This window comes from Blennius ocellaris (genome assembly GCF_963422515.1).
Source record: "Blennius ocellaris genome assembly, chromosome: 5".
NCBI lineage: Eukaryota > Metazoa > Chordata > Actinopteri > Blenniiformes > Blenniidae > Blennius > Blennius ocellaris.
Window position 1 is genome coordinate 9,291,203 of NC_137654.1, and position 27,200 is coordinate 9,318,402.

At 44.9% G+C, this 27,200-nt stretch overlaps 2 protein-coding genes across 3 annotated transcripts in view; one reads left to right on the forward strand and one right to left on the reverse strand.

Moving 5' to 3' along the window:
• The window catches only part of calcrl2 (calcitonin receptor-like 2), a 28,361-nt gene extending 24,872 nt beyond the window's left edge, over positions 1–3,489 (reverse strand). The window contains exon 1 of the mRNA XM_080496089.1: positions 3,378–3,489. Within this exon, the coding sequence (XP_080352215.1) occupies positions 3,378–3,427 (50 nt within the window). The 5' untranslated portion in view covers positions 3,428–3,489. The remainder of the gene's footprint in view (positions 1–3,377) is intronic.
• Positions 3,490–5,343: 1,854 nt separating this feature from the next.
• On the forward strand, positions 5,344–26,867 carry itchb (itchy E3 ubiquitin protein ligase b). 2 transcript variants are annotated; one of them, XM_080497479.1, is made up of 24 exons: positions 5,344–5,483; positions 10,312–10,403; positions 11,017–11,158; positions 13,340–13,464; positions 14,603–14,737; positions 14,829–14,874; positions 16,081–16,265; positions 16,705–16,951; positions 17,652–17,747; positions 18,600–18,774; positions 18,861–18,930; positions 19,166–19,250; positions 19,394–19,522; positions 20,367–20,439; positions 21,668–21,739; positions 22,377–22,465; positions 22,575–22,734; positions 22,822–22,955; positions 24,510–24,650; positions 24,755–24,875; positions 24,972–25,076; positions 25,775–25,871; positions 25,964–26,036; positions 26,178–26,867. In XM_080497479.1, exons 2-24 carry the CDS (start codon positions 10,334–10,336, stop codon positions 26,275–26,277), a joined length of 2,670 nt encoding a protein of 889 aa, XP_080353605.1. In that variant the 5' UTR covers positions 5,344–5,483; positions 10,312–10,333; the 3' UTR covers positions 26,278–26,867. The 2 variants fall into 2 exon arrangements, with proteins under 2 accessions (XP_080353605.1, XP_080353606.1); XM_080497480.1 differs by lacking the exons at positions 5,344–5,483; positions 10,312–10,403; positions 11,017–11,158 and adding an exon at positions 13,019–13,135.
• Positions 26,868–27,200: the final 333 nt, after the last annotated feature.

Sequence of the window (27,200 nt, forward strand, 5' to 3'; positions counted from 1 at the left end):
GTACAGTATTTCAGGGCTTAAGTTCTGCAGAGAGTGGTTTCCTGACAGCGGCCGATCCTGTAAATCGCGGCACACCGGCAGCGCTGGGATTTACAGTGACCGAGCTGTCCGTGTATGACTGATTACGGACTTGGTTATGTTCCCATAGCTGGGACCAAAAATAGCGCGTGCAGCTTGGAGCCGTGCCATGTTGTGTCTTTTTATACTTCTTATTTAAGTTTTCTTTGTCCCCTGGCCTGCAAGCGAACAGTGTCGAGGCAAGCCCACATCTCAACCTCCAACAGCAAGGCTGTGGGTTAATAATGAGGACGAAGAAGTTGAGAACCCGCGCAGCACTAATGATTACGGCCTTAACATTTGCTCCCACTGATGAGTCAGTGGGGGGGGGGGGGGGGAGCACACCCTGACATAGTTCCTAGACATGGTCAGCCTGACACCACCAAGCATCTCCCCCGATTCTCCCTCTGTCCGATCCGTCTCACAGAAGTCCCCTCAATGAGTTTTCCTGGGGAATAAAACGATCTCTGCCTTCATCTCACTCTTCCAGATCCACAGATATCGTTTATCTGGTGAAACTACAACCCGCTCTCCCCTACAGCTACTATTTACATACAGCACGCAACCCCTCAAGTCAGTGATGGAGGACTTCATCTAAAATTAGCACAAGTTTATTTTCACATGCCACAGGAGTAGGGGTTGGGGACGAGGTGTGTGTGTGTGTGTGTGTGTGTGTGTGTGTGTGTGTGTGTGGGGGGGGGGGGGGGGGGGGGTCTTGTAGGCTTGTTTGTTTTATGAAAACTGGAAAGCTGTTGGGGGAGGGGGCAAAGCAGCAGCCAAAACACCTATTAATATAGCTGCCTGGCAAGAGCAGCCTGTTCCAATCAAAAGGCATACTAGGGCACGGTGGGGGGTGGGGGGGGGGGGGGGGGTGAAGGTGGTGGCAGTTTCCCACGGGCAGACCCACAGTCAGACGTCCAGAGACACGTTCTCAAGGTATCCAGCAGTCAAGCAAAGAGTTGGTCTGACAACGACGTCTCGAGGCGCAAGGAGGACAGGTTGGCCAAGTTGAGGCTACAGAGGATAAACGGGGGTTCCTGAAGGCAACGCTCTTGAAAGGCAAATCGAGATTATCCTGCTCTGCACCAGGAACACAGAAGAATTCATGTCTTCATTTAGGAATAACATTATTTGGTGTGATGAGTCCAAACATTCATATGTAATTTCAAATGGCCATGAAAGAAAACTCTCCAAGGCATCGATTCAAATCCATTATTGAATCATATTGTGTTAGTTTCCTTGGTAACGAGCTGGACTGCATAGAATGGCTTAGCCTACCATGTCATGTCGTATCACAAGTATCGTGATCTTCTTAATCAAACTGTGTAGTACGTTATCAACATGAAACAATATTGATCATGGTGTATCATGTAAAATCTATTTATATCATATTCTATTCAACAAGACATTGCAAAGCATTGGATTTTATCGATTCAGACTGTGACGTATCAAATGACAATGTTTTGCAGAATCTTCTCTTGCATTGTATTATATTGTTAACTAACTAAATATAAAAATTACAACTCTGGTTATAGTGTATTTACGCCCCCAAATGCTCCATCAGAGCCGGCTGTGTTAACCCCGGGAGTGTGGCTTCGCTTTAAAGCCTCAATGGCTTCTTCTCTCAAAGAAATATCTGAGGATCAGTCATAACGCTGCCCCCTACAGTCAGAAGAGAGGACGAGCGATTACTGTGATATGCTTATGTACACAAAAAGTCACATGTTGGTATTTTTATATGAAGAAATAAACATAAAAAGCATAAGAGAGAGACAAGAGAATAATGCATTGCCTTGCTTATAGTATCACCGATTATGATCATATACAGCTATAACTGCTACATAGTGTTTTATATATAACATCATTAGTTTCTTGACAATACTGTGGTAATGTAACATCGACTCTTGCGTCATATTATAACTCATCATATACTATTGTATATATAATATATTTACCATACAGTATTGTGTCAAGTCATATATCATGTTATGTTGTATTATATGTTACCGCTTCATATCTTATGGATACCATATTGGATTTTATTGCAGTGGTTCCCAACCTGTGGTCCAGGGCCTCTTACAGGGCGGGCCCAGATATCACAATGGGGTACCAAGGCTTTGCCTCCTCTAATTGGATTGGCACAAATCCAAAAGAACAAGAATAAGACACTTTCTACAATCTAAAGCAGACCTATAAGATGAATGAAGCAATGAGAAGTCTTGTGGCGGACCACAGCATTTCTTAGAGGCAATATGAGGATCTTTTAGCGGATGAAAAAAAAAAAGATTCTATTATTGTGTGTTGACGTGTAACATATGACACTGTTTCCTACTGCACGCTAACAGAGCAGTATGAAATTACTAGTTCAGATGTGAATACAAAATCTGCACGTCTCTTGTTTGCATTTTCACCTTGCACGTCAGCAAAGGAGGAATGCAAATCATCAAGGAAAACAGCAGATCACCTGTCAGCTCACCCTGCTGGAAATAAACGTCAAACAGACGAGTGCATGTGAAACTCTGTGCACACCAATACGGTTTTACTGTGTTTGCGTTGAAGCTGCCAGATCACTTTGGGAGATTCCCCTTCGGTGTGGCTGCGAGCAGGACTGTAAACCTGCACGACGGAGGTGTTTGAACACACTTTTTCCGTGGAGTTTCCAGTCATGCAGAAGATTGTCATGTTTAAAAAAAAAAAAAAAAAAAGCTGCTGTTATTACAACCTGTCTGTGCCTCGCAAGTGCTGCCAATGGCAGGAAGCATCCCCACCTTCCAACCGAAACATCGCATTGTTTCCGTGTTGACCGACTATGGGCTCACGAGTGTTGACCAAGGTCTTGTCAGCCATCTGCTGTGTGTTTGACATGCGAGTACATCTCAGTCTCTTCCACTGTATTCTATTCATGCGCTGTTCAGAATTGCAACTGTAGAAGCAGCCCGGAGCGTGACCTTCGTCTCCAAACCGGCACCGGTCCTTGGCGTCGTGCAAACACACAAGCAATTGTAGAAAATGGGTATTAAATGCAGTTATTAGAAATCCAACACCATCAATGGCCTCTCTGCAATGACCTTTAGCTGTATGACAGGACACAGCGATCACTGGTGAGTCCACACATGTGCAACTACTTCGTTCACTACTTTCTTCTTGTTCTTTCTGTCTTCCACTTCTTCTTTTTGCCCCCTCACTTGTGCAAAGCAGCCTCACATCCTGACATTTCTACAGACTCAAGTGAAGTGCCAGAAAACCTCTGGAATAAATCACATCTGGACTCCTCTCTCTCTGTGTGTGTGTGTGTGTGCAGCTGAGAGTTGGTGGCTTACCTTGTATTTGAGCGAGCTGTCAGACGGATTCCCCCTGCAGATATTTCCATGCCTGCACGATGTGAGCAGAGGAGCGTCTCATGCTGCCTCCCTGTCAACACTGAGCAGCAGACTCCACTCTGCCACTGCGCTCAAGTCAAAACTGGACCGTGAACGCACCGCGTCCCTGGCAGCGCCTTAAAGGACCCAACCCTTAATGCTAATAAAATCAAAGAAAAGTAAATAAAATTAAAAAACAAAAAACAAAACAATCATTATGCAACAATCTATATGTTTTAGAAAATCTGTATCTAGAGAATCACCACTCTCTCTCTCTTTCTCTCTCTCGCTAAGCCTTTTTATTAATTGTGAATAATTTCCATTATTGGTACAGTAGGCTAAAAAACATCTAAAACATAGACGTTTTAAATGCAGAGTTTAGTGAGTGACTAAAAGAGTTGTTCTCACCACCAATAAAAGTCAGTACCCTCAATGCCTTTCTTAATCACTTTGTTTTTATTTATTCAATAATCGTAATCACTTAAGATTAAACTCCTTAATCAACTTCTTTTAATATATTTCCTGGTAAAGCGGATTGCCTTGTGTCTGAATACTCCTCTTTGCGCATACATGTCCCTTCCCCATGAGGAAAAGACCATTCATTATTAACCCTTTTGTCCGCTACCTGTAAAAGTGCAACGATGCCACCTGCTGTTTGTAGCTGGACCATGCAGAATAGTATCCGTATTTAGAGCTTGTAAGCCATTAACAGTTGTTTCCAGTTGCTAAAACACAATTTTGCAAACTAGGCTGTTTAAAAAAAAATAAAAAAATAAAAATATTAAACACAATTCATTAAACCACACACCCAAACTGCAAAATGCCTCATCTACCCTGCAAAATGAAGCAATGCAACCAAAACTACATACATAATTATCTAAATCAAACTTCTGTGCCAAGCAGCACACACTTAATGCACATTACCTGTTTTTTTGTCTAACCAACTACACACTTTGGGATTCCTGTAAAGCACTCCCTTCTTTAGCACATAATTGTTTGCAGACACACACATGCTGTTGATGCATTTATTTATTTATTTTTACATTTTCCACCAATTAAGTCAATGCATACGTCAATGTCAATGTTTTCCAGTACACTGGGAAACCATGTTTCATGTAGTGTACTGCAGTCAATATTGTACTTATACATCCACATGCTCTTCTGATCTCTTTGTTTCTTTGAGAGTTTCTCTCAAAAATGCACCTTCATTCTGACTGAGTTTCGCAAAAGAGAACAAGCCACTGTGGACAGACTGACTTGTTGAATGTTGTTAAACATGGTGTTTTCTTGGATGATGTGGCTTTGAATTTCTTGTACTAAAGTACACATGTATTGTGTATTAACACCATAGTTACAAAAGCAAATATTGGAACCTCTGGGGGGGGGATGAAATCAATTTCAAAGGAACATATAAAACAGAATAGGTGAAAAGAGAATAAAAATGAAAACATGAAAGATCATACCCAAAAGAAGGAAAAAGAATACTATTTAGAAAGAGGAAAGAGGAAACAGAATAAAAAAAAACAGAAAAAGTTGGGAAAAAAAGAAAATTAAGAAAACGAAAAATAGCATAACCGAAAGAATAAAAACGGGAAAAAAGGGGAACACATGGAAAAAAACACAAAAAGGAAAAAAAATAGAATATGAATAAAAGAAATGAAAAGAACAGAAAATTGGGAAAATAGAGAGATTGAAATTAGAAAAGGAAAAAAAGCAAATAAAAAAGCGTGGGAAATAAGTATAATCAAAACTAAAAAATTAAAAGAGCAAAGAAAAAACGAACAGAAAAATGAAAAACAAAAAAGCGCAAACTGTCTTCGTCATCATGTTTACTACTTGCTGATTGGTCCATTTTAGTGACTCTCATGTCCAATCGCGGAGCGAGAGGGGGCGGTCCTATCGCCCCACCTTGTTTCGATCACGTGACGTTGAGCTCAGGAAGATGGTGGAAGTTTCTTCTTCCTTGAAGTGAGAGCCCGACACAAACCCAAACATCCCGCACCGCCGGGGGCTGGGAGGACGCCGCCGCCGCACCGCTTCACCTCCACGGCTTCTCCTCGAGTCCGGGTGAGTGACAGGGGCCGCTGTTCGGTTGTCGTTCCCCTCTCCGCGGTTGGACTTCGGGATTCCCCGGGCAGCAGACAGGACGATAACACGAGCTAGCGGCTAGCGGCGGCTGTAGCCGCGGCGGGCGGGGAGGGAGGCTGTCACAGCAGGCGCACTGCTGACATTCAACACGTACCAGCCGACTCATGGAAGCTCTCGGCTGCGGCCGGATGAGCCCCTCACACACACTCTCACTCTCTCACACACGCGACGTTCAGTCGCCACGGGGGTGGACACACTGTTCCTCGCCGTGGCTAACTCAGTTAGCTCGTTATACATTGACAGTTGGATTTGAATTATGTAATATTGTTTGTTCGCGCAGCGTCATAAAACAATGGGATCCGGATATTTCTGCGTGGCCGAGTGCTTGCCGTGCTCACATGGATATTAACACACGCACACTTTGAAAGACTTGTGAATCCCATCTGCCTTCTTTTGAGTTGCGTGCTAATTTCCCCCTCGGTTGGTTCTTCTAGTGAGCAGCTTATTTTGCAGTGTCAGCATTGTGATTGTCATCAGGGAGGTGAGAGGTCATCTGCTTCATCTGTTTCCTCATATCCAACAATGCAGTCTGAGCAGTTGTTGGATATGAAGCAGAGCTGTGTGGGAATCATGATGTTGTTTTCCTCCATTTGACATTGTTGTTTTTAAGTAACAGTCTTGTTTTGTTTGTTTGTTTGTTTGTTTTTTTTACCTGGATTTGATCAGATCTTTTGTATCTCTGTTAAATCAGCATATTTTGGAACATTCCTGATCACACGATCAGTCACATTTCACATGGGTCTTGTCATGTTGGAGAGTTGGAGGAAATCTGTTCACACTAGATGTGAGTAAAGTGTTTTATTTTTAATAAAAAGTTATTTAATGCGGTTGCACAGATAGGCAATGCTCTTCTCGCTGTGCGTGAGAACGGGTTTTCTCCAGGTCTCCCGATTTTACCTTCACAGTAATAAAAATACATGTGACTGTCGCTGGTCAATGTTGGAGCTCAGGATTTCTGTCTCGGGTACTAAATGGTTTGCCTGCAACAAAATGAGATTTGTACTTATAAAAGAAAAGCAGGAAAACACAATTTCTACCTTTGAGAGCTGCCCAAAGGCCTAAAGCAACATTTGGCCCGGTGAGGTAGCTTTTCAATTTTCAGTACATGAAGCTGAGCATGTATAACATGCTGGAGAGCAGGTTACGCTCAGCAGGTACAATATATATTCTGTGTCTCCGGGTGCAAGAATTTCCAGAGATCCGATTTCTCTCTTGAAGTCTGTCGAGGAAAGATCTAATGCCTCCTCTTGAGTACATCCAAGGCGTGGAAAAGTTTCCCCTTTCATTCCTAATCGACCACAAATGATATATGTATAAATGCATATGGCTGATTAATTTCTCAGTGTTTCTGATGGTGATGCAGCAGCAGGAAAGAGAGTCTCTACAAACTGTGATGAGGAAACCTGTTTATTGCCCTCACAGTAAATGTCATGTTGGATAATTGTTTGATAGCAGGCGCTCTCGTCATTGGATACACTCACGGAATGTACATAAGCTGTGAGGTGAACTCGAGGAGCCAGTTGAGACACCTTTGCTGAATAAACACAGAATCAGCCATTTGTCATGTCGACATAAGGCCCGCGGGTCAAACGAGGCTCAAATCTGACCGAAGTGCCAAGCAAATTCTAAAAAAATATCAACGAAAACATTGTTCTTTATTCTTTGTTCTTTCACTGCATTTTGCACCAGAAAGTTTCATTCGAATGCGCTTTTATTTTCCTTAGTAATCGTTTGGCTTTGTGGAAAGGAAATAGACATTTTAGGCTTTGCACCACAACAAAGAAAAACATTTTAAAGTTTAAATTTAACAGCTACTATGGCACTATTTTACCGGCCTGGCTCATTCGAGGTGAAATTGGGCTGTGTGTGTTTGACGCCCCTGTCATACACTCGCAAAACTTGAGCTAAACGTAAGGTAATAATGTCATTAACATGTCTACGTCAGCAACTTAAAATATCAGTTTTACGGTGTTTATTAATATGCGATTATATTAAATAAGCTGTAAAAACTGCCTATTGTAGAAAAGTTGATTTTTGTTGTTGTTCTTTACTGAGCTTCCTTTCAACTCAATGCCCTCGTCCTGAAAGCTTTGCTGGCATCTCAGCCTTTCTACTCGTCTTGCGGCGATACCAGGTCCTTCCAACTCTGAGGCGTGTGCAACGATGTGCAACATTGTTTTGCCTGCTTAGTCACGGCGTAAACATTCATCCGCCGTGAGTGAACAAGGCGTTCAGCCGCCCTGACAATGCAGGTGTAGCCCACAGCTGGCGAGCAGAGGTGGAGAGATCTTAACAGAGGGTTAAGTGAGCAGGTCCGCCTGTGCGTCAGAGCAGGAGGCGACGCAGCGGGCCCAGTCCAGATTCAATTGAATTCATCCCTTATGGAATTAGCTGGCCTGCGGGCGACGTTATTTATCCGATTTGAAAAGGATCCATGTCGAGTGGGTGGGGGGGGTCATCGCGGAGTTTAATATTCAGCAAGTAGCCCTCCATATACAAAACGCAGTCTGCCTGCTTACCGGGCTGCACAGTCAGCAGTTGCAATGAATTATTGACCGGCGTCGAAACCGAGGGGAAAGTTTACCCAGGAGCTCGTCACTTTCTCCCCGTCCTTTGCCTGCCGCGCCCTCGGAGAAGGTGGACGCAAGAGCATGCATTATTCAGCGACGTGCGGATGTCAGAAATCACCTTCAAGGAGGCGTCACTGGATCTGACTTCTGGAGCAAATCCCTGGATTCCGTTTCGCCTCTGCCGTTTCCTCTTCAGATTGAAGTGGTGCGTTTATAATGAGAGCAGGCTCCTAAACCGTCCGTCCATCCATAGTCGACTGTGGACAGGGTGCAGAGAGACACACGCCCGCATTTGCACTTGAGTGCATTTTAGATTACCAGTTGACCTTCAATGCTTGCGTTTGGAGTGTGAGAGGAAACCAATTTGCTCCACGAAAACCTGCTAACACACGAGGAGTAACATGTAACCCACTCCTGAACCCCAGACATGATCAGGGGTTATAACGCCTGCATTTAGTCAAAAGTGCCAGCCACTGTGCAGCCAGCTGCAAAACCACTTCCTGTTTTTTTTCAATCACTGAGGTTTACCTGATTGCGCTCAATTCTGAAAGAATGAAGCTGTATTTGTCCGTGGTTTTCTTCGCCTCTTTATCCTGACAGTTATTGAAACCAACACGCTCTTTGACGTGAAACAGTATTTATTCAAAACTTCATAGTAGCTCAGCATTAAAACCTTCTCAAGGGACTCCTCTGAGGCACTTTGAGGAAGTTGGAGTGAAAATGAATGACCTTCATGTGACTCAGCAGGGGAGGAAAAAAAGATCAAAAGATCAAACAAACAGCAATGATTTGCAAGCATATGAAGAGCTGATTGTCGCAGCCTGAATCACGCAATGGTTCTCTGAGATCCACCTATTATACCTCCGTTTGATCAGTTTGTGGTGTCAGAGATGGGGTCAGGTGGAACAATGCAGAGCGCTGCCTTCAGTGTGTTTCATACTACAAACACTTAACAAAGCAGGACGACATGGACCAAGTGACGGCCGGACGATGACTGAAAGAAATACACAAAAAGCCAACAATTGTCAAGAGAATCCATGAATCCATTGATATCATTAGTCCATAGTAGAGCTCTTTGGGTTTCACTTCAACAGTTTGGCCTTTACTGTTACAAAAAAGTGGAGGCACCATCATGCTGTGGGGCTCCTTTCTTGCTGCTCTTAACACACTGAACAGTGAAATCTATGCAATTCCACGCCATTTGAGGGAGAACAGTGTGACGTAAAAACAGTTTCAGGTCAGACCGACTTCTTTAAAGTGGTCGGCAATGAGTCCAACTGAAAAGCTCTAAACGTGGAACAAAATGGAAATGGACGATCAATGTTTATGAACTGTGTTTTCATGCAAGTTTCTACCTTCAGATAACAGCATTATGAAGACTAAATAATGGATTCAACTGGTGTTCTTGACTTTAAGGCCTCTTTCTAATTTGAGGTGACAAACTTTGCCTCGTTTCTTTTACCACCACCTCCGACATGCTGACCTTCCTCCTCCTCCTCCTCCTCGCTGCTGCAGGACGGATTCCAGGAAGGAAAAGTCAGTTTGTGAAAGCAGCCCCTCTGAGCTTTGACACTGGAGATTAATTGGGTTATTTTGCCCGATGCTTTTGTCCAATGAGGTTTATAGTAAGTGCTCTTCACCTCCCAAAGGAAAGGAAAATGTAAATGGTTGTGTGAATGATATTTATCGTGGCTCGGAGCTCCACCCCGGGTGTTGGTGAGCGTAAGCCTGGCTCATTCTCTGGCCTTTATTGTTGTTCTGGCGTGGCAGCCAGGGAAAGGCTGCACGCTACAAGCGGAACACAAGAGAAATGACAGCCGCACACGTGGAAAGTGTATTAGAGGTCATTTCCATGCAATGCATGTTGCCCAGTGAGAGGAGGTGGAGTGGGGTATTTAATTCAATTCAGTTTGATATCGGAAAGTGGCCAAATCTGTACATAAATCACTGTGCAGCATTTTTTATCTTGGGAAGGGAAAAAAAATTGAATAAAAAAAAAAAAGTGACACTGAAGTGGGAAATGTGAAGTGTAGCAGGTTTGTCACGTCCGTGTGCCGGGTGTCTTTAATATTGTCTGCCAGAGCCTAATACTGTGTTATCGTATTGGACTGATTTCACCTGCACGCTGCAGAAGTGGTCCGTCGCTTCCTCGTAATGACGTGTCGTCTGTGCTGCAGGCCGCCATCCCAGCCCTATGTCATGGCCAGTGGAGTCACCAAGTCGGGCACCTCCAATGGCTACCCTATGAAGGCGCAGCTGCAAATCATCGGTAAGTGGAGGGGGGGGGGGGGGGGGGGTGAAGTGAAGTGTACTTGCATCCACAGACGCTTGGACTCAGTCGTCTCGCCTTCACAGTTTGGGCTCCAACCCACACACTTTTTTTTTTTATTTTGTAAAGCATCAGCTGAGGTTTCCCCCCCCTGCTTGATATATCCCACTTTCTCTCTCGGACGAATTAGTGGACAGCGTTTCAAGGGAAAACGCATTGTTTTTGAGCTTTCCTTTCAGGAAAGTTTCCCTGTTTTCAATGTCGTGTTTTGAAAAGGTTTACATGGGAACACGGACAGTGATGTCGTTTTCATGTTGAGCCACCAACATGAAAACTACACACACACGTGCCATTTAGATCTAATTGACTTGATTGATGTCACTGGGAAGTCCTGAAGCAAATGAAAATTACTGTCAGTATTGACTTATTTACATCTAAGTTGGTCACATCTTTACATATTGTCGGCCATTATTACATTACTGGTTGGGTGGAGCAGAGCGTGCAATTGTCATTTCACAAAATCTGTGTTCCTTGTTCCTCAATTCCTTTGATTTCTTTCTGTCGCCCACATCTGACCGTCGGTCTCTCTCTCTCTCTCGCTCGCCTCTTTCAGTGCTATCAGCAAAACTGAAAGAAAACAAGAAGAACTGGTTCGGTCCCAGCCCGTACGTGGAGGTGACGGTCGACGGCCAGTCCAAGAAGACGGAGAAATGCAACAACACCCACAGCCCCAAATGGAAGCAGCCGCTCACCGTGTGAGTCACAGCCGCCCCGCTCCGCTCACATTTTAACTTCTGCTAATGTCACAACTTCCTTGTTTACTGTCACCCTGTGTGTGTGCAAGATTTGAGCTCAGTTCCACTTGCACAAATCATTTGTCAGAGTGATTTCTAAAGCAGCTTATGGACAGAAGCCACGGCAGCTTCCTGTTTCCACAGGTCTGACTCCTCGTACAAGAGGGGATTGTAGTTTGTAAGGAAGTTCCTCAAGCACTTGTTGAACTGGAGTTTTGTTTTCAGAACTATCGGTGAGAAAACTTGAGCGAATCATTTAGACCGGGGGTGTCGAACTTAAAGCTCGTGGGACGAAACCGTCCAGAAAGAGGCAACAATTTCAATGGAAAGGGTTGATTTTTTTTTTTTTTAAACTAATTTCTTCACAGTGGCGGACACAACATAACACTGAGACCTGAGCTGATTTATTCATGATGCTGATCTTTGACATTTCACTGTATTATGAACCAGAAGGTTGCATTAATGTTGACTTCCTGTTGCAATTGGAGTCATTTTCAGTGTAATTGCTTGGCTTTGTTAAAGTATCGTTTTCATCACGCCAAAGAAAAACTTTAAAGGCTGAATTGTAGGTTATTCCTTTGTCTGTCGGTGGCCCCTGGGTTTGGATCATCCGAAGCGCCTCTGTGAAGGAGGAATGGTGAGAAATCCTCCAGCGTTGTGCAAGTCTGATCAGCAGGTCCTGGAAATGCTTGGTTGGAGTCATTACTGCCAAAAGAGGTTGAACCAGTTAATAAATCCAAGGATCTACTGACTTTTACCACCAGCACCTGGCGTGTTTGAATGGATTTGGGTGTTATCGGGTTGCGTGTGTTTATAGTCGCAAGACGTGGATCAGATCAAACTTTACGAGGAAGTAATGTAGTAAACTATAAAAAAAACTTTTTTTTAAACTTTTATTTGACTCCCTCTGCCACTGTATCGTCTTTAGGTTAACGGCTGTAATTCAAGTCGTTCAGGTAAACTGCAGCTCATAAAGAGTTATTAATGCCTCTGCTGCCCAGTGCCTTGCACACCATTCTGTGGTTTAAACTCTTTAGGAGCCACTTGACAGCTTTATTCCCCCAGAGATGCATCAAAGTGATGAATGGAAACTGTGGTAATTTGGCTTGTGGCTTCAAGGAGGAAGTTTATCATGCAGAATTGTTGCATTTGGCACTTGAATGTCGTAACGGCACCAGAAGACTGTCCGGATCCTGAGGGCTTTATTATTGAAACTGCAGTGTGGGGCGTTTCGACGAATCACACAAACCAGATGCTTTCTTTACTGAGCAGCATTACCTTAGAGATAAAACTTTTAGTTTGGCTGATTCAAGTGGAAAATCCATGCGACTGTAACGGATGCAACTGGAGCTTGCAACGTATAAAGACAGTTTTGTAAGATCCTCCAATCGTCACGTCTGATAATATCTATGGATCGAAAAGATCAGTCATCAACTGGTCCGATTTGAAAATTTTGCAGGAATCTGGACCTTTGCGCTTAATTGTCTTCATTATTTAACAATTTGAGTTTTGACAGATGGTATTCGTGGCGGAAAAGCACAGGCCTTTATTCCCTGGAGCAGAATTGTATAATCCCACACCTGTGTTTGTCCGCGTGTTCGTGTGTCCACGCCGTTTCCAGGAAGCCCATTTCTAAACATGCCCTCACCCCACCTGCAGCGTTGCACATTGGCACATCAGATGTCCTCTTAATTTTAGCCCGACCAAGATCTCCTGCCGCGCGCTGACCTTCTTATTATAGAGCCCTTCTCCGGTTTCTTTCAGCGCCGGAGCCGCTGTATCATTACATAACGAGTGTTTACTACAGCGTGTAATGGGAGCCCAGTTCATGTATCCATGGCGTGCCTCCCTGCAGGCGCTGCTGGACTCTCTCTCTCTCTCTCTCTCTCCTCCAAGAGAGCCTGAACTTTTAACATTATGTCCTGCTCACACAAACTGGTGATTTCAATTCTTCTTGCCGGGCTGAATATTAATAGGAGGATTTAATTGTGACAGGTGACGTCCCTCGGGAGGTTCCTGTGTGTAGTTAATGGTTCTTGTTGCGCTTGCCTGTTTTATCGGGAGATGTGTTTTATTCCTCCGTTTCATCCAGAAGGGTGAATAGGAGTTTATAGATTGACTTGTTTGTTTGTGTTCCTGCAGGATCGTGACTCCGTTCAGCAAACTGCTGTTCCGGGTGTGGAGCCACCAGACCCTGAAGTCAGACGTGCTGCTCGGCATGGCCGTGCTGGACGTCTGCGACACGCTCAAGTCCAATGACATGAAAAGTGAGTTGGCGGCAGCGATTCACGACTTCTATTCCACCCCCCCCCCGGGAGATTCGCCGCTTTTCTCAGAAGGAAAGAAAGAAATATCGCACAGTTATTCCGTGTGACGCAGCCTGCACTACTTGAGTTCTACTAAACGAGAAGCTCTTCTGTTTGAAAGAGCATCAAAAGTGAAATCCACAAAGATTAATAAATTATAGCAGCGAGTTCAGTGAAAAAAACATTTTTTCTTCAATTTTAATCAACAGGCATTCATTTGATATGATTTGCCTTGAAATAAATGCAGTAATACAGCAATACAGTGATTTCAACGAATACTGGAATTTGCTCACTGGACATACAATATAAAGAAGGAAGCTGCCTGGGGTGGTTTGGATGCCAGTTTCCCATGTCTGCTCTGAATAATATGTATGTTACACAGTTGTGCAGTGCATTAAATTTGAATTTTGAATTTGTATTTTGTTTGGCAAGTATGGGCAGAGTTTATTTATAATGTGAAAATATATTGGGATGCTGTCAGTGAGTAAATAAAAAAAATAGAATGTTATGAAACTATATAGAAGAATACCGGAGGAAATAATCTGCCTTTTTCAAAATCACACCTGAATCCTTAAAAAATATGTAAATTACTTCCCAAAAAAATGTCTGCTTGCCGGCTATAGATACCACCCAAAAAAAAAACCAAGGACGCTTTGAAGCAATACCGGCACTTCTAAAAGATTTCCTCTGTCGTGATACTCAAAAACTCAGACAGAAAGGCAACGTTAGATCAGCGCACAAGCGGGAAGGAAATCCTTATTTGCATTTAAGAGGCATTGAAGTCCACTTTCGAGCACAGGTCAGCAATGTTTTAGAAGCACTCAGAGCAGCACGTAGTGTTATGGTTGTAAAAAGCCTGAAATGTTTGCTTTGGCTTTATGTGTGTAGAAAAAGGCTGTTTTTTACTGGAGAAGGCCATTCAATCCCCTGCTGTAAACCAAGAGGACACCTTAGAACTAAAAAAATATATATAATTTCAAGAAAATACCAAAAACGTATCAAAGAAAAACCCCCATGCCGACTCTGTGGCGTTACACCCCCTGCTGTGTCGGACCACATGGTGTCTTGACGTGACCACGGGTGCTTTGCCTCCTCTCAGTCTCCGAGGTGGTGCAGACCCTCCAGCTGTGTGCGGACAGAGACCAGTCCGACGTGGTGGGAGACCTGTCCGTGTGCCTGGACGGGATGACCGTCGACCCCGAGCTGTTCGCCACGGCCGAAGCCAACCACCACAGTGAGTCCCGCCAGAGACGGCGGAGCAGCGTTGGATGTCGGAGAGCTCACGTTTCTGACTCGGTTGTTGTGTGTGTGTGTGCTTCCTCCAGGTACATCAAATGGAGAATCACATCTGAATGGAGACCATGCCATAAGGTAACACGCTTCCTGTTCCCGTCTTCAAATGTCGCTTCATGTCAAATCGCCTCTTTGCAGAACTTTTTCCACGTTGTAGAAGTTCTAGTCCCTAAAGCTGCTCCACGTTTACCTCCAACCTGAAACTGCACTGGTGCAATGATCTGTATACTTTTCAACATGCACAGTTTTTAAACGTAAACATTTTTATATGCACAGTTTAATATGTTGCATCTTTCAGTATTTGTATTTATTTTTCTACTTTTTTGTCTTTCTCTATGTACTTGTATGTTCTTGTTTTATATAGACATGTCTGCAGTAAAGATTATTTACCGTTTCCATGGAAAAGGACGTTTTCAAGACGACGTCACGTTAAAAACAAAACCTTTCTGATACAAAAATGCAAAAAAACATTCGTTTTCACCATAGACATTGCGTGAACGGGGTTTTAATGACATCTTTTTCTTTGGTCTGACACAAAAATACTAATTTCTTCCAGTCATAGATAAAACAATGTTCTGCTATTAGAAATAATTTGTCAACATTTTAAAGATTGTGCATGTTTTATGATGTTTCCGAGTATGAAACAGTTTATTGGAGCCGCAGTTTATTTCAGTTACTCCAGCCTTCTGTACCTTGTACAAGTAAACCTTAAAAATATAGAAGAAGCTTCAGTACATAAGCACGAGTGTAACTGTTGAGACAGCCGGAGACGACGTATATAGACTCACCATATGTAACTTTATTTTTTTTCTGAAACATCAAACTATGTGATGGATTGAAGCTTTTGTTCACTGGTGGTTGGGAACATTGAAGGGAAGGTCTGAAGCATGAAGGTGTATTACAGAAGAGGCTGGGTGAATTCTTGGCGTCAGACTTTAGGTGAGGATGTTGAACTGATTTCCTGAGAAGATGAGACCCGGACACATCTGAGTCGATGATCTCCAACCTAATGAGTCAACAGAATAATTCTCACTGATATTATGGGCTGCGCCGCCTCAAGCCATGAACGTGAACTCTGCTTCCGTTGCCTTGGCACGTTGAAATTCATCTGAGATGTGCCCCGCACTTTAAAAAAAAAAAAAAAAAAAAACACCCACTGGGCTCGATAATTACCTGGCAAGAAAGACAATCGGCGACAACCTTGAATAACCCCGATCTCACATGTCTGCCTTCTGCCCGTTTTCCCGCCGTGCCGTCAACCCGATCCGCCCTCCCGCTGCTCAGCAAGAGGAGCCGGGACAGCTCTCCCGCCGTGGACGGCATCGAACACAGGTCCTCTCCCAGCGGCCGCCGGTCCGCCGGCAGCACGGGGTCTCCCTCGGTGTCGTCGGGGAGCTCCAGGCCTCTCAGGCCGCCCAGGCCCTCCAGGCCGCCTCCCCCCACCCCCCGCAGGCCCACCTCCTCCCCAGGTCAGACTCTCACAGGAGGAAGTGGTCAAGAGAAAAACAAATCTGCCGCCGTCCTTCCTTTTTTGTGTGTTTTTGCTCTTGTCCTGTTCGGCAGCTTAAGTGATTGAGAGCCTTCTGGTGTCAGAACAGTTTTCACTCTTGCAGCCGTTATTAGAAGTTGGCATGGCTGCCGTACACGACTTCCTGCTCCGTCTGCACAGACGCGTCCATGCCAAACATTTACCTTCAGGCTGGGTTGGGGGGGGGGGGGGGTTGGGCCAGTGCTCCATGTTTGTCTGTATGACCGGTTTCCTTGAACAGTAAACAGTGCACGTGTTGTGACGAAAGCCAGACCGCTTTAGCAAAGCGACAGCGGCACTTCCTGCTTTATCTGGTCTCTGCTTCTGTCCATCTGTGTCTCCGTGATAAGTCCCCACTGACGTCTCCCGTCTCCCCTCAGCGTCGTCCAGCAACGGCTCCGGCCCGGCCGACGGCGCCGACACGCCGTCCGCTTCCGACACGCCGGTGCGAGCGCCGGCCTCGTCGGCGCCCGACTCCAGTCCGTCAACCGGCTCGGACAGGAACGCCGCCCCGGCTCCCGGAGCCACCGCTGCGGCGGCGGCGGCAGCCGCACCGCCGCCCAGCAGCGTCACCCCAACGCTCCCCACCAGAGTCCCCACAGTCCACAGTGGACCTCTGCCCCCCGGGTTAGACGGCCTCCGCCTTTCGTCTCTGCAATGTCTTGCTTTTAATCATTCCAGGAAGTTCAATGAACAGACAAAAGCACTCGTTGCTGCAGAATCTTGAAGCAATTGAGGATTTCTTAAGCCGTTATACTGTGATAATGGGGAGTTACAATCGTCTACTCTGGAAGCAACACATGCATGTACAGTGCAGGTTAACCCCCCCCCATCATAGTTTAATTTCCTTGTATTTCACCTTACCGCATACTTTGTTCCCCTTAGAACTTATTATACTTTATTATAGTCTGTGATTTTTATCTTATTTTAGTCCCATTTTATTTAATTTGACTTATTATTACTTCTACTGTAAATACTTTTGGCCCTTAGAGTTCTTGATAGTCATTGTATATAAGATACCTCTATTCTTTGCACATTTCTTGTCTTTCCTACTCATGAGTGTCCTTAAGAGCAGAATGTAACAAGTACATTTCTCCTTTGTGAGATCAATAAAGGCTTATCTTATCTTATCTTATCTTAAAAGTGTGTTTTAAACGAAACCAGCTCCATGAGCGTCCCCGTCTCGTTCATGCTGCTATTCCTTAAATGCCCTTTTCAAGCTGTTTCATGGTCGACGGCACTGTAACGTGAGCACGTGTCTGTATTTGGTGAAGCGACCGACGCACCGTGACTGAACGTGTCCCTTTATTCTTACCGTTTCATGCAGGTGGGAGCAGAGGATGGATCAGAACGGCAGGGTCTATTTTGTCGATCACGTGGAGAAGAGAACAACGTGGGAACGGCCTGAACCTCTCCCAACTGGGTGGGTCACAAAATGTTCATATCCCATTTTAGCATTTTAACTTCAAGCTGCTCCTAGAGCAGTCTGTGGATCTTCTATGGCAGCATTGGCATGTGATCGGGGGCATTGATATGGCAAGTTCAATATGTTAAAGTGGCATAAATGTCAGAATGAACCGAACGCTCTTTTTCTCCAACATTTAAATGTTGCTGTAACTTCAAAATGTAAAACTCAGTGGACACTATTCATTTATACTTGTGAGCTTAATGTTGAAACATTAAATTCACTTTGCATTACTGCAAAACTCCTCCAACCCACAGTGTGTTGAACACAGAACCCTCATTTAAACTCCTCCACACGCCTAATCTGCTTTTCACACATGTTTGTTGACCAGGTGAGAGAAAGTTGTTTTAGTTCCCTTGTAAATGTCAGTCCAGTGTTTGCCAGCAGTTTGTCTCCAGCGGGAGACAAAGCCACCCTTTGTGCCGTATCGGGCTCGCATCACATTTCCGTCTCACCTTCACTCTCTTCCGGACCGAGGACCGACTCGTTCCCAGCGTCTTTCTCTTCGCCGTGTCGTGGCGGAGTGGTATTTTACGAGATCGCTGCTTATTAGAGAACTCTGCCGTAGATTAGATCTGTAGATTTCCCTGCTGTGTGCGGACAACAGTCAGCATGTCTTCTGCTGGGAGAAGCCGGCCGCAGCCCGTATCTCAAAAGCAAAAATCAATATGCTTTAGTCCGCACTATATTTAGAAAGCTTTTAATTGCCTCACTTTGCAGTGAGACTACATTATTATGTCATGCTATTTATTCCTGCATGACCACATAGACACAAACAGTAATTCCCCCTCTGTGTGTGTGTGTGTTCAGCTGGGAGCGTCGCGTCGACCAGATGGGACGGGTCTACTTCGTGGACCACATCACACGGACCACCACGTGGCAGCGCCCCACCATGGAGACGGTGCGCAACTACGAGCAGTGGCAGCACCAGCGCAGCCAGCTGCAGGGCGCCATGCAGCAGTTCAACCAGAGGTTCATCGTCGGGGTGAGGCTCCCAGCACACACACACACACACACACACCCGCACGGTCCAGCTTTGAATCTGATTAACCCTGATTCTCTGATGTGCAGCTACAGGACCAAGTCTCCACCGCACAGAAGGAACAGTTTGATCCTCTCGGCCCGCTGCCACATGGATGGGGTGAGATCATTTAATGCACAAATCTCTGGAACGTCACTTTAGTTTATCATCGGTCTTGTTTGAACGATGACATTTTAACGTATCTGCAGCTTAACCAGGCCTGAGTCTGGACTGGAAACCGGGGACTGGCTGACAATGATGCATGTTTCTGTAGAGTACAGGGAAATATTGGAACTTCTGTGTAAAGAATGTTTATATCTGGTTTATATCGGCTTACTTTATTATGTCTCTTCAGAGAAGAGAACCGACTCCAATGGAAGAGTTTATTTCGTTCATCACCCAACACGCGCAACACAGTGGGAGGACCCACGGACACAGGGGTGAGTGTGTGTGTGTGTGTGTGTGTGTGTGTGTGTGTGTGTGTGTGTGTGTGTGTGTGTGTGTGTCTACAGTCTTAATCTGAGAAACATAAAAACACTCTTCATATATGACACCTTGTATTTGTTTTTAACATCTTCTCCAGACTGCTGAATGAGAAGCCGCTTCCAGAAGGCTGGGAAATGAGGTTCACAGTGGACGGTATTCCTTATTTCGTCGACCACAACAGGAGAACCACGACCTACATCGACCCCCGCACTGGAAAGTCCTCACTGTACGTACCTCGCACAGCTGCACCAGCTGCAGTTGTTTAACAGATCAGTTACTCAGACCCGCAAACACACCGGCGTTCTAATAATCCAGCCTAACATGAACACGCATCTCGGGATCTTGTACAATCAAAAATCCCTTAATTCTTGGAATGTTTTTCAGATGGAAATAGAATAAAAATACATTGTGAGAATTCAGGAAATGACTCCTGCATTGAAGGATGCAGATGTGGTCTATCTTACTCTGTTCATAAAGCACGTTTCCAAATCTCAGAAATGACGATAAGTAAATGTTGTTTTTTTCCCCCAATTCATTAGAAGTGAATGAATATTGTGTTATTACATAATATGAGCACAACAGGTGATGCAAGTTATTGTGATGATCTTTTCCTGATGCTTGAGTTTGAATTTGGATCTTGGCAGCTACAGCTTTTTAAGTATATATATATATATATATATATATTACAGCAGGTAGTTTGGTTCTGCAGCTTTCCAATAATACCCATTACAGTAATGTAGTCTATATTTAGAAGGTGTGACGCATCACCCCGGTCTGACTAATGGGGCACCCATTCTCTTACGCTCCCGTCACTCCTGCTCCTGCAAGTTTCATGTGGTGGACGAACCAGTTTGGTGAATGAGCCACAAGAATGTGAGTCAGGAGAGGATGAAGACCAGGACCATGTGACCACCTGTTTACAACAGTGCAGTTTGCATTTCCTCAAGTTGTCTTCTTCTTTTGTCTCTCTCTCTCTCTCTCTCTCTTTTTTTATTTATTTAATCGAATCACACGTTAAATAGCATTTAATCCATTGAGTTATAGAAGTATTTTGTTTGTTTTTGTCACAGTGAAAATGGACCTCAGATCACTTATGTTCGAGACTTCAAAGCCAAAGTCCAGTACTTCCGGTTCTGGTGCCAGGTGAGACCATTAACGTCGGCTCTATTTCATGCTGCTCTGGGGGTTTTTCTTTTCATTATTTCATTACGATAAATAAACGAGAACATTTGACATGAAATTGCGAGTGTGCCCACATCGTGCTGCCAGCAGCATTAATGGCAGCTATGGATATTTAGACTTTAGAGGGTTGTACATTGAATTCACCCAATCACAATCAGCTTTGCCAGTTTCTGCCCAGCAACAGTGAGTGGATATGAATCCATTTTCATTTCATGGAAGTGTGCCTCTGAGTGACAGACTGTAGGTCCGACAGCAAACTGTCAAACTGTCCAACTCGTCCTTTTTCACCTTGCGGAGGTTAAACTGTAAGTGCGTTTGCTTCTGCTCTCACGAGAGAGCGAGTCTAAGACAAAATGTTCCGATTTTTTTTAATGCTCCCCTCCGCTGTAGCTTTACACACAATGCACCTGCGTTATAAAGTCTGAAAGGGACTGAAAATCTCCCCAAAACAAACCTTAAGATTTTGTTAAAACTGCTGTAGTTGCAATTAAAATGCAGTTTAATATGAATAAAGCCATCCTCCTCATGATCAATTCAAACTTTGAATCTATCTTAAAGTATGGCCGAAACCTTGTGGCTTTAGAGGGATGTGTTTTTTTGTTTTTTTAAAGGTTTTTCAAGATTTTTGCCGTAAACGGTTTGCGAAATCGTCAACTAACGACACAGAACACTTGTCCCAAGTTTTCCTGACATTATGACGTGCTATTTGTACGGGCTGTCGTACTCCGTTTTGACTTGGGACTGGTGATAAGAAAAAAAAACCAAGATTAAGGAAAATAAAAAGATTAAGTATGGGAGATTTATAGTCTGTATGCCTGCCTGCAGATCAGACACACTGAGGAGGTCATTTTCTGCTCATGGGCAGCCAGCAAAAATAATCTATTTCATGAACACTGGAAGAAAGTTAAATTAGATTTATGATGTGGTGTAAGTGAGTTTAGACTTGATCATGTAGGAAGATCTCACCCATTTGATCAGTGACATGGAGTCACAGGGGGGGTTATAATGTAAGTCAGGCCCTGAAAGACGCTCATCGTCCAAACACTTTGGAAAAAAAACCTCGCATCTATACTTTATGTATTCATCCCATGCAGAGCGGTGATAATGATGTTACCATAGCAACAGCTGCTCTTTTGATGGCGCATGATTAATGTTGCATTTCTGATGGTCCCCCCCCCCTTTGTTCCAGCAACTCGCTATGCCGCAACACGTCAAGATCAACGTGTCCAGAAAGACCCTGTTCGAGGACTCGTTCCAGCAGGTACTTCAACCACTCAAGAAGAAAAAACATCAACATCAGTAGCTGCATTTAATTGCTCACTTTAATTTCAAATGAACTCGACCACAGATTTATATATTGCGTCATGTTTCCATCTCGAGCAGCCGTGTCCAACTCATTTTATTTCAGAGTTCACATACAGTGCAGTTTTATCTCAAGGGGACCAGACCAGTACATGATTAGATTTTTATAATGTATAAATAATATTTGGCTTTGTTTTAATGCAAAGAATTATTAATATGTCATTAATGGACTTTAATTTGACAGAAATTTGATTAAAAGAACTGCAATTTCCACAACATTCTTCCTCAGTTCGACATGTGCTTTACAACGTGCAGATCAGTGGATTTTTATTACATTATTTACATTTTCAAATACGTAAAGCATTTGGTCGCATGGAGCAGGAACTCCTTTTTAACTTACAGTTCAAATTCTAGTCAGAATAACTCCTCACCTGAGCTTGATTCACCACATAAAGGGCGCCCCCCAGTGGTCAAATCAATGTATTGCAGTTAATGTCATCATTTCCCAAAGCTTGAATTGGACTCTCTGGTGGACCGGTTCAGGCGTTTGATTCCCCGGGTTGATTTTCACTTCAATGACTGTTTGTTTGTTTCAGATCATGAGCTTTAATGCTCAGGACCTGCGGCGGAGGCTGTGGATCATCTTCCCTGGAGAAGAAGGTTTGGACTATGGAGGTGTTGCCAGGTACGGTGGAAGGATTGGCGATGAAACATTTCCTCTCATGCTGCAAATGTTTTTTGTTTGTCAGTATTTTGAGCGTCTCTCAGCAGCTCTGTGGTGTCCTCTCTCGCAGGGAATGGTTCTTCCTCTTGTCCCATGAGGTTTTGAACCCCATGTACTGCCTGTTTGAATACGCTGGTAAAGATAACTACTGTCTCCAGATCAACCCCGCCTCCTACATCAACCCCGACCACCTCAAGTATTTCAAGTTCATCGGGCGCTTCATTGCCATGGTGAGCCACTCCACTACGTAGCGGCCCCCGTGAGGGGTTTTACAGTTCTGCGCAATGGAAACGATCAAACAGCTGTTTGTCCTTTAGGCTCTTTTTCACGGGAAGTTCATCGACACCGGTTTCTCTCTGCCGTTCTACAAACGCATCCTCAACAAGCCGCTGGCGCTCAAAGACCTGGAGTCCATCGATCCCGAGTTCTACAATTCACTAATATGGATCAAGTGAGTATATGTGAGCCTTTAGAGAGTACTGTATATTTACAATACTGGCGTCGACCAAGGTGGGCTCATAAGAGGCGATTGGCTATTTGATAAAGGTAAAGGAGCAACCAGGACAAGTCATCAAGCTTTCACAGGGTTTACACACAGACAAAGACACACACTTTAATTACTACAGGTAATATAAAGTCACAAAGTGAGCCAACAACGTATTTGGACTGTGGGAGAAAATATCTCGTGTCACAAAAATACACAATGACTGGAAAATGACCACAATCTCAACATGAAGCCAGTTTGAATATTTGCTGACTTTTTGGTGCAAACTTCAGTGAAAAGAAAAAACTTCTGCAGCTGTTCTATTTAGGGTGTTTTACCAAACTCACCGTGACGGCCTGGCTTTGAAGCTGATGCTAGTTGGCTAACTTTCATGGCAGCATCACTGATATCTCAGCTCAGGTGTCAGAGTTGTGTTGTGTCCACTACTCTTTTGTAAAAAAAGAAAAAAGAATCAAGGTTTTTCTAATCAGCTTGGTGGTTGGTTGGGCCGGATTGGAGCCTCTTGTTGGCCGGTCTTGGATTGAGCGGGAGCGCTGGAGTTGTTCAGAACGCATTTACTCATGCTTCCAAATTGAGGCGGAGCACCTTTCAGTTTGACGATCAGTAGGGACGGGGCCAGGCCGATCCGGTATCGTTATCGGGTTCCGATGTCAACGTAATTCCCGGATCGGAAATTTCTGATTTAACCTCTGTAGGTTTCTTGATCCATGAAGCCTCGTCTCTGCTTCTTCTTCTGCTGAAATGTGTTTCTGTACCAGCTGCTCTGCTCGCTGCAAACTGTGGAATGGATTTCCTGAACGGAGGCGGGTCTCAATGAGACGCGGAGTAAAGAGTCAGGAAATCCATTCCACGGTTTGCAGCCGGCGAGGAGGCTCCCGCAGTAGCACTGCAGCTATCCATCTATCATCTATGTGCTGCGTTGCTAAATCATTTCTACAGGAATTAATAAAGTGATTGTGAGGTTTTAAAGACAGAACTAGTTTATTATGAGACGATGACGTCACACAGACCCCCACATGGTCCTAATTGAACAAAAATAGTTTGGACAGTTTCCTTTTCTGACCTTCTACTAACCTCAAGTTGCCTTTTAAGAGAACACATGCGTACTTTCCTAGATTTATTACTTTACTGTAGAGACGAGTTTATTACGGCCTCATATAAAATCAATGATTCTAATAAAAATATCAAAGCAAACAGAGCTCCAGTATCGGAATGATATCGGTATCCATCAGGATATTTAATATCGGGATCGTATTGGAAGTGAGAAGACGTGGATCGGTGCATCCCTTAACGGTCCGTGTTTGTTAGAGGGCAACTGAAAGGCCGATGAAGTGGAGCTGAAGGGCCACATCTGGCCCCTGATCCTTATGATGCACATCTGGCCCCTGATCCTTATGATGCACATCTGGCCCCTGATCCTTATGACGCACAGCTCCGGCGTTAATCGTTCTGCGACGCAGTCAAAACTATTTGTGTTAAGTTGTGATTTACCGTCCTCAGGGACAACAACATCGAGGAGTGCGAGCTGGAGATGTTCTTCTCGGTGGACAAGGAGATCCTGGGAGAAATCTCCACTCACGAGCTGAAGCCCGGAGGAGGAGACCTCCAAGTGACGGAGGAGAACAAGGAGGAGTACATCAGGTGGGATCCGTTGCTTTTACTCCTCCCAGTGATGTTTTGTTGAAGCGGAACTCTCGTACATGGCACGTTCTTGTCGCCTCATGTCTCTGCGTCGCCCCCCGCAGGCTGGTAGCGGAGTGGCGCCTGTCCAGAGGCGTGGAGGAGCAGACCCAGGCTTTCTTCGAAGGCTTCAACGAGGTCCTCCCCCAGCAGTACCTGCAGTACTTTGATGCTAAAGAGCTCGAGGTGGGGCTGGAGAGGAGAGGACGTTGACCACCGCGAGCCACGGGGAGGGCGAGAGCGTCTCTCACCGCCGGGATTTTTTTTTTTTACTGCTTTCAGGTGATGCTGTGCGGAATGCAGGAGATCGATCTGGGTGACTGGCAGAGAAACACCATCTACAGACACTACGCCCGCAGCAGCAAACAGATCCTCTGGTTCTGGCAGGTCTGTGGGAGGAGCTTTCTGCTTGTGTTTCCCTCTGGAATGTAACGTGTACGTATTGTTGAGCAGGGGTGTCGAGCACGAGGCTTCCAGGAGGCTCCAATCCAGCCAAATACGACAACAATAACAAAAACATTAAAGTAGGGCCTAACCAATCCGGATTTTCTGGGGGGTTTTCCAATTCCGACATTGGGAAATATTAAACTCATGACCGATATATGGGCCAATTAACTTTTTTAGCTGAGTCAACGCGTTGACGTAAATACATCCGTTAGTAATGACGTGTATTAATATCAGTCCAGTGTGACTGACGCACGTCATGACAAGTAGGAAACTAACCGAGTTGTCGGCTATTTCACAAAGTGGTCACTTTAACTAGGGTAAAGCGCTGTGTTCAGGAGACTGGGCTCCTCAACTAAAATGTGTTTTGACGTCTCGAAGCCGAATGCATCATGTCTCGATTTAGATGGAGTCAGACCAGTGACCAGTGTCATGGTATGGTGAGAAGAAATATAGTGTCTTTACACTGTATTCCTTCTTGGCACATCCTGAAAAGGTTCAAATAGAATACTCTTGTTTGCAAAACTTGATCTGCACCTGTCTCGTTCTCGTAATTGTGTCGTTTTACTTGGCTGATTAATGTCGGAGGTCGCTGGTAAATCGTGTCTCTGCCCCCCCCCCCCCCCCCCCCACCCCCGCAGTTCATCAAGGAGATGGACAACGAGAAGAGGATGAGGCTGCTGCAGTTTGTCACTGGAACCTGCCGCCTGCCCGTCGGAGGATTCGCTGACCTCATGGGTAACGACTCTTAACTTTAATTTGACGCTCCGTGGACGTTGTGGAGCCTTCAGACGAGAGGTTCTGACCGGCCGTGTGTTTCGCTCTTCCAGGGAGTAACGGTGCTCAGAAGTTCTGCATTGAAAAGGTCGGGAAAGAAAACTGGCTTCCCAGAAGCCACACGTGGTGAGTTGCTGCATCGCAGAGCAGGACGAGACGAGGGACGATGCGTTTTTCACTTGAAACCCGCCGGTGCAAACGGGCGTCGGTCGGCTCCGACCGGCTGCAGTTTGACACCTGGGTGTTGACGACCCCGTGTGTTCTCAGCTTCAACAGACTGGACCTGCCGCCCTACAAGAGCTACGAGCAGCTGAAGGAGAAGCTGATGTTCGCCATCGAGGAGACGGAGGGCTTCGGCCAGGAGTGACGAGGCCCGGCGGGCGGCGTGAAGGAAGGAAAACCACCAGTGTTCAAATCTAATCAGGGAGCCACTTCAGAATTTAGTTGTTTTTTGTTTAGTTTGTTTGTTTCCCTGTGGGGGCGGAGCTTGTGCTCATGCATGGGTGCAGCTGCGAGGTGTCCACGACCGCCGCCTGCATGCTGTCAGGATCGGGGGACCCCCCCCCCCCCCGCCGTCTCGCACGCCCCGCCGCCCCACGGGTACGAGAGGGGGAGGGGCTTATTTTCTCAGAGAATGTGCAACACACACACACACACACACACACGAGATCATGTGCTGTCAGCAGCCGTCAAGGTATTAATAAGGTATTAAACTTCATGTGAAGATCTCGAGGGGAAGAGTTTTCTTTTCTAAACAAAGTTTCACCAAAAAGAACCTGATTGTCATTTTCCATTCGAATGAATTCTGACTATAAGTGGATCTTTTTTTTTTTTTAAAGCAACACTAAACAGCGGCGCTGCTCAGCCTCAATAACGGACATTGTTTGTTCTTCCAAAAGATCCGGGAGAGACTCTGGTGTTTCATCTGTGAATCCATGAACAATGCGGGGAAGTGTTTCTGTGGTGGTTGTGGGTGGGTGGGGGGGGGGGGGGGGGGGGTGGTCTTTAGGGGGGGGACCCTAGTTTTATAGGGCCGCAGTTGCTGTGATGTGGAACAGGACGTTAAACGTCCTCTGAGAGTCTGACCGACGGTTCCTCTCTTTTCAGCTTTATTAAAGACGTTTTAAAACTCATTGAATGAAATAAAGCCTTCAAAGATGATTTCACTTTAAGTTAAAAAAAAAAAAAACACCAAAAAAACCCAATCAAACCAAATCAGTTTGCTTCATTCGTTGTGTCTGAAGAGTTGAACAGTGTAATTCTAGAGGCCCAGCGTTTAACACTTTCCTC

Excerpts from the sequence above, each read along its gene's own strand:
- itchb (XM_080497479.1), top strand. The coding sequence starts at position 10,334 with ATGGCCAGTGGAGTCACCAAGTCGGGCACCTCCAATGGCTACCCTATG. Across the intron at positions 13,465-14,602 it reads CAAGTCCAATGACATGAAAA|TCTCCGAGGTGGTGCAGACC; the intron begins GTGAGTTGGCGG and ends GCCTCCTCTCAG. Across the intron at positions 22,956-24,509 it reads AATTCACTAATATGGATCAA|GGACAACAACATCGAGGAGT; the intron begins GTGAGTATATGT and ends TACCGTCCTCAG.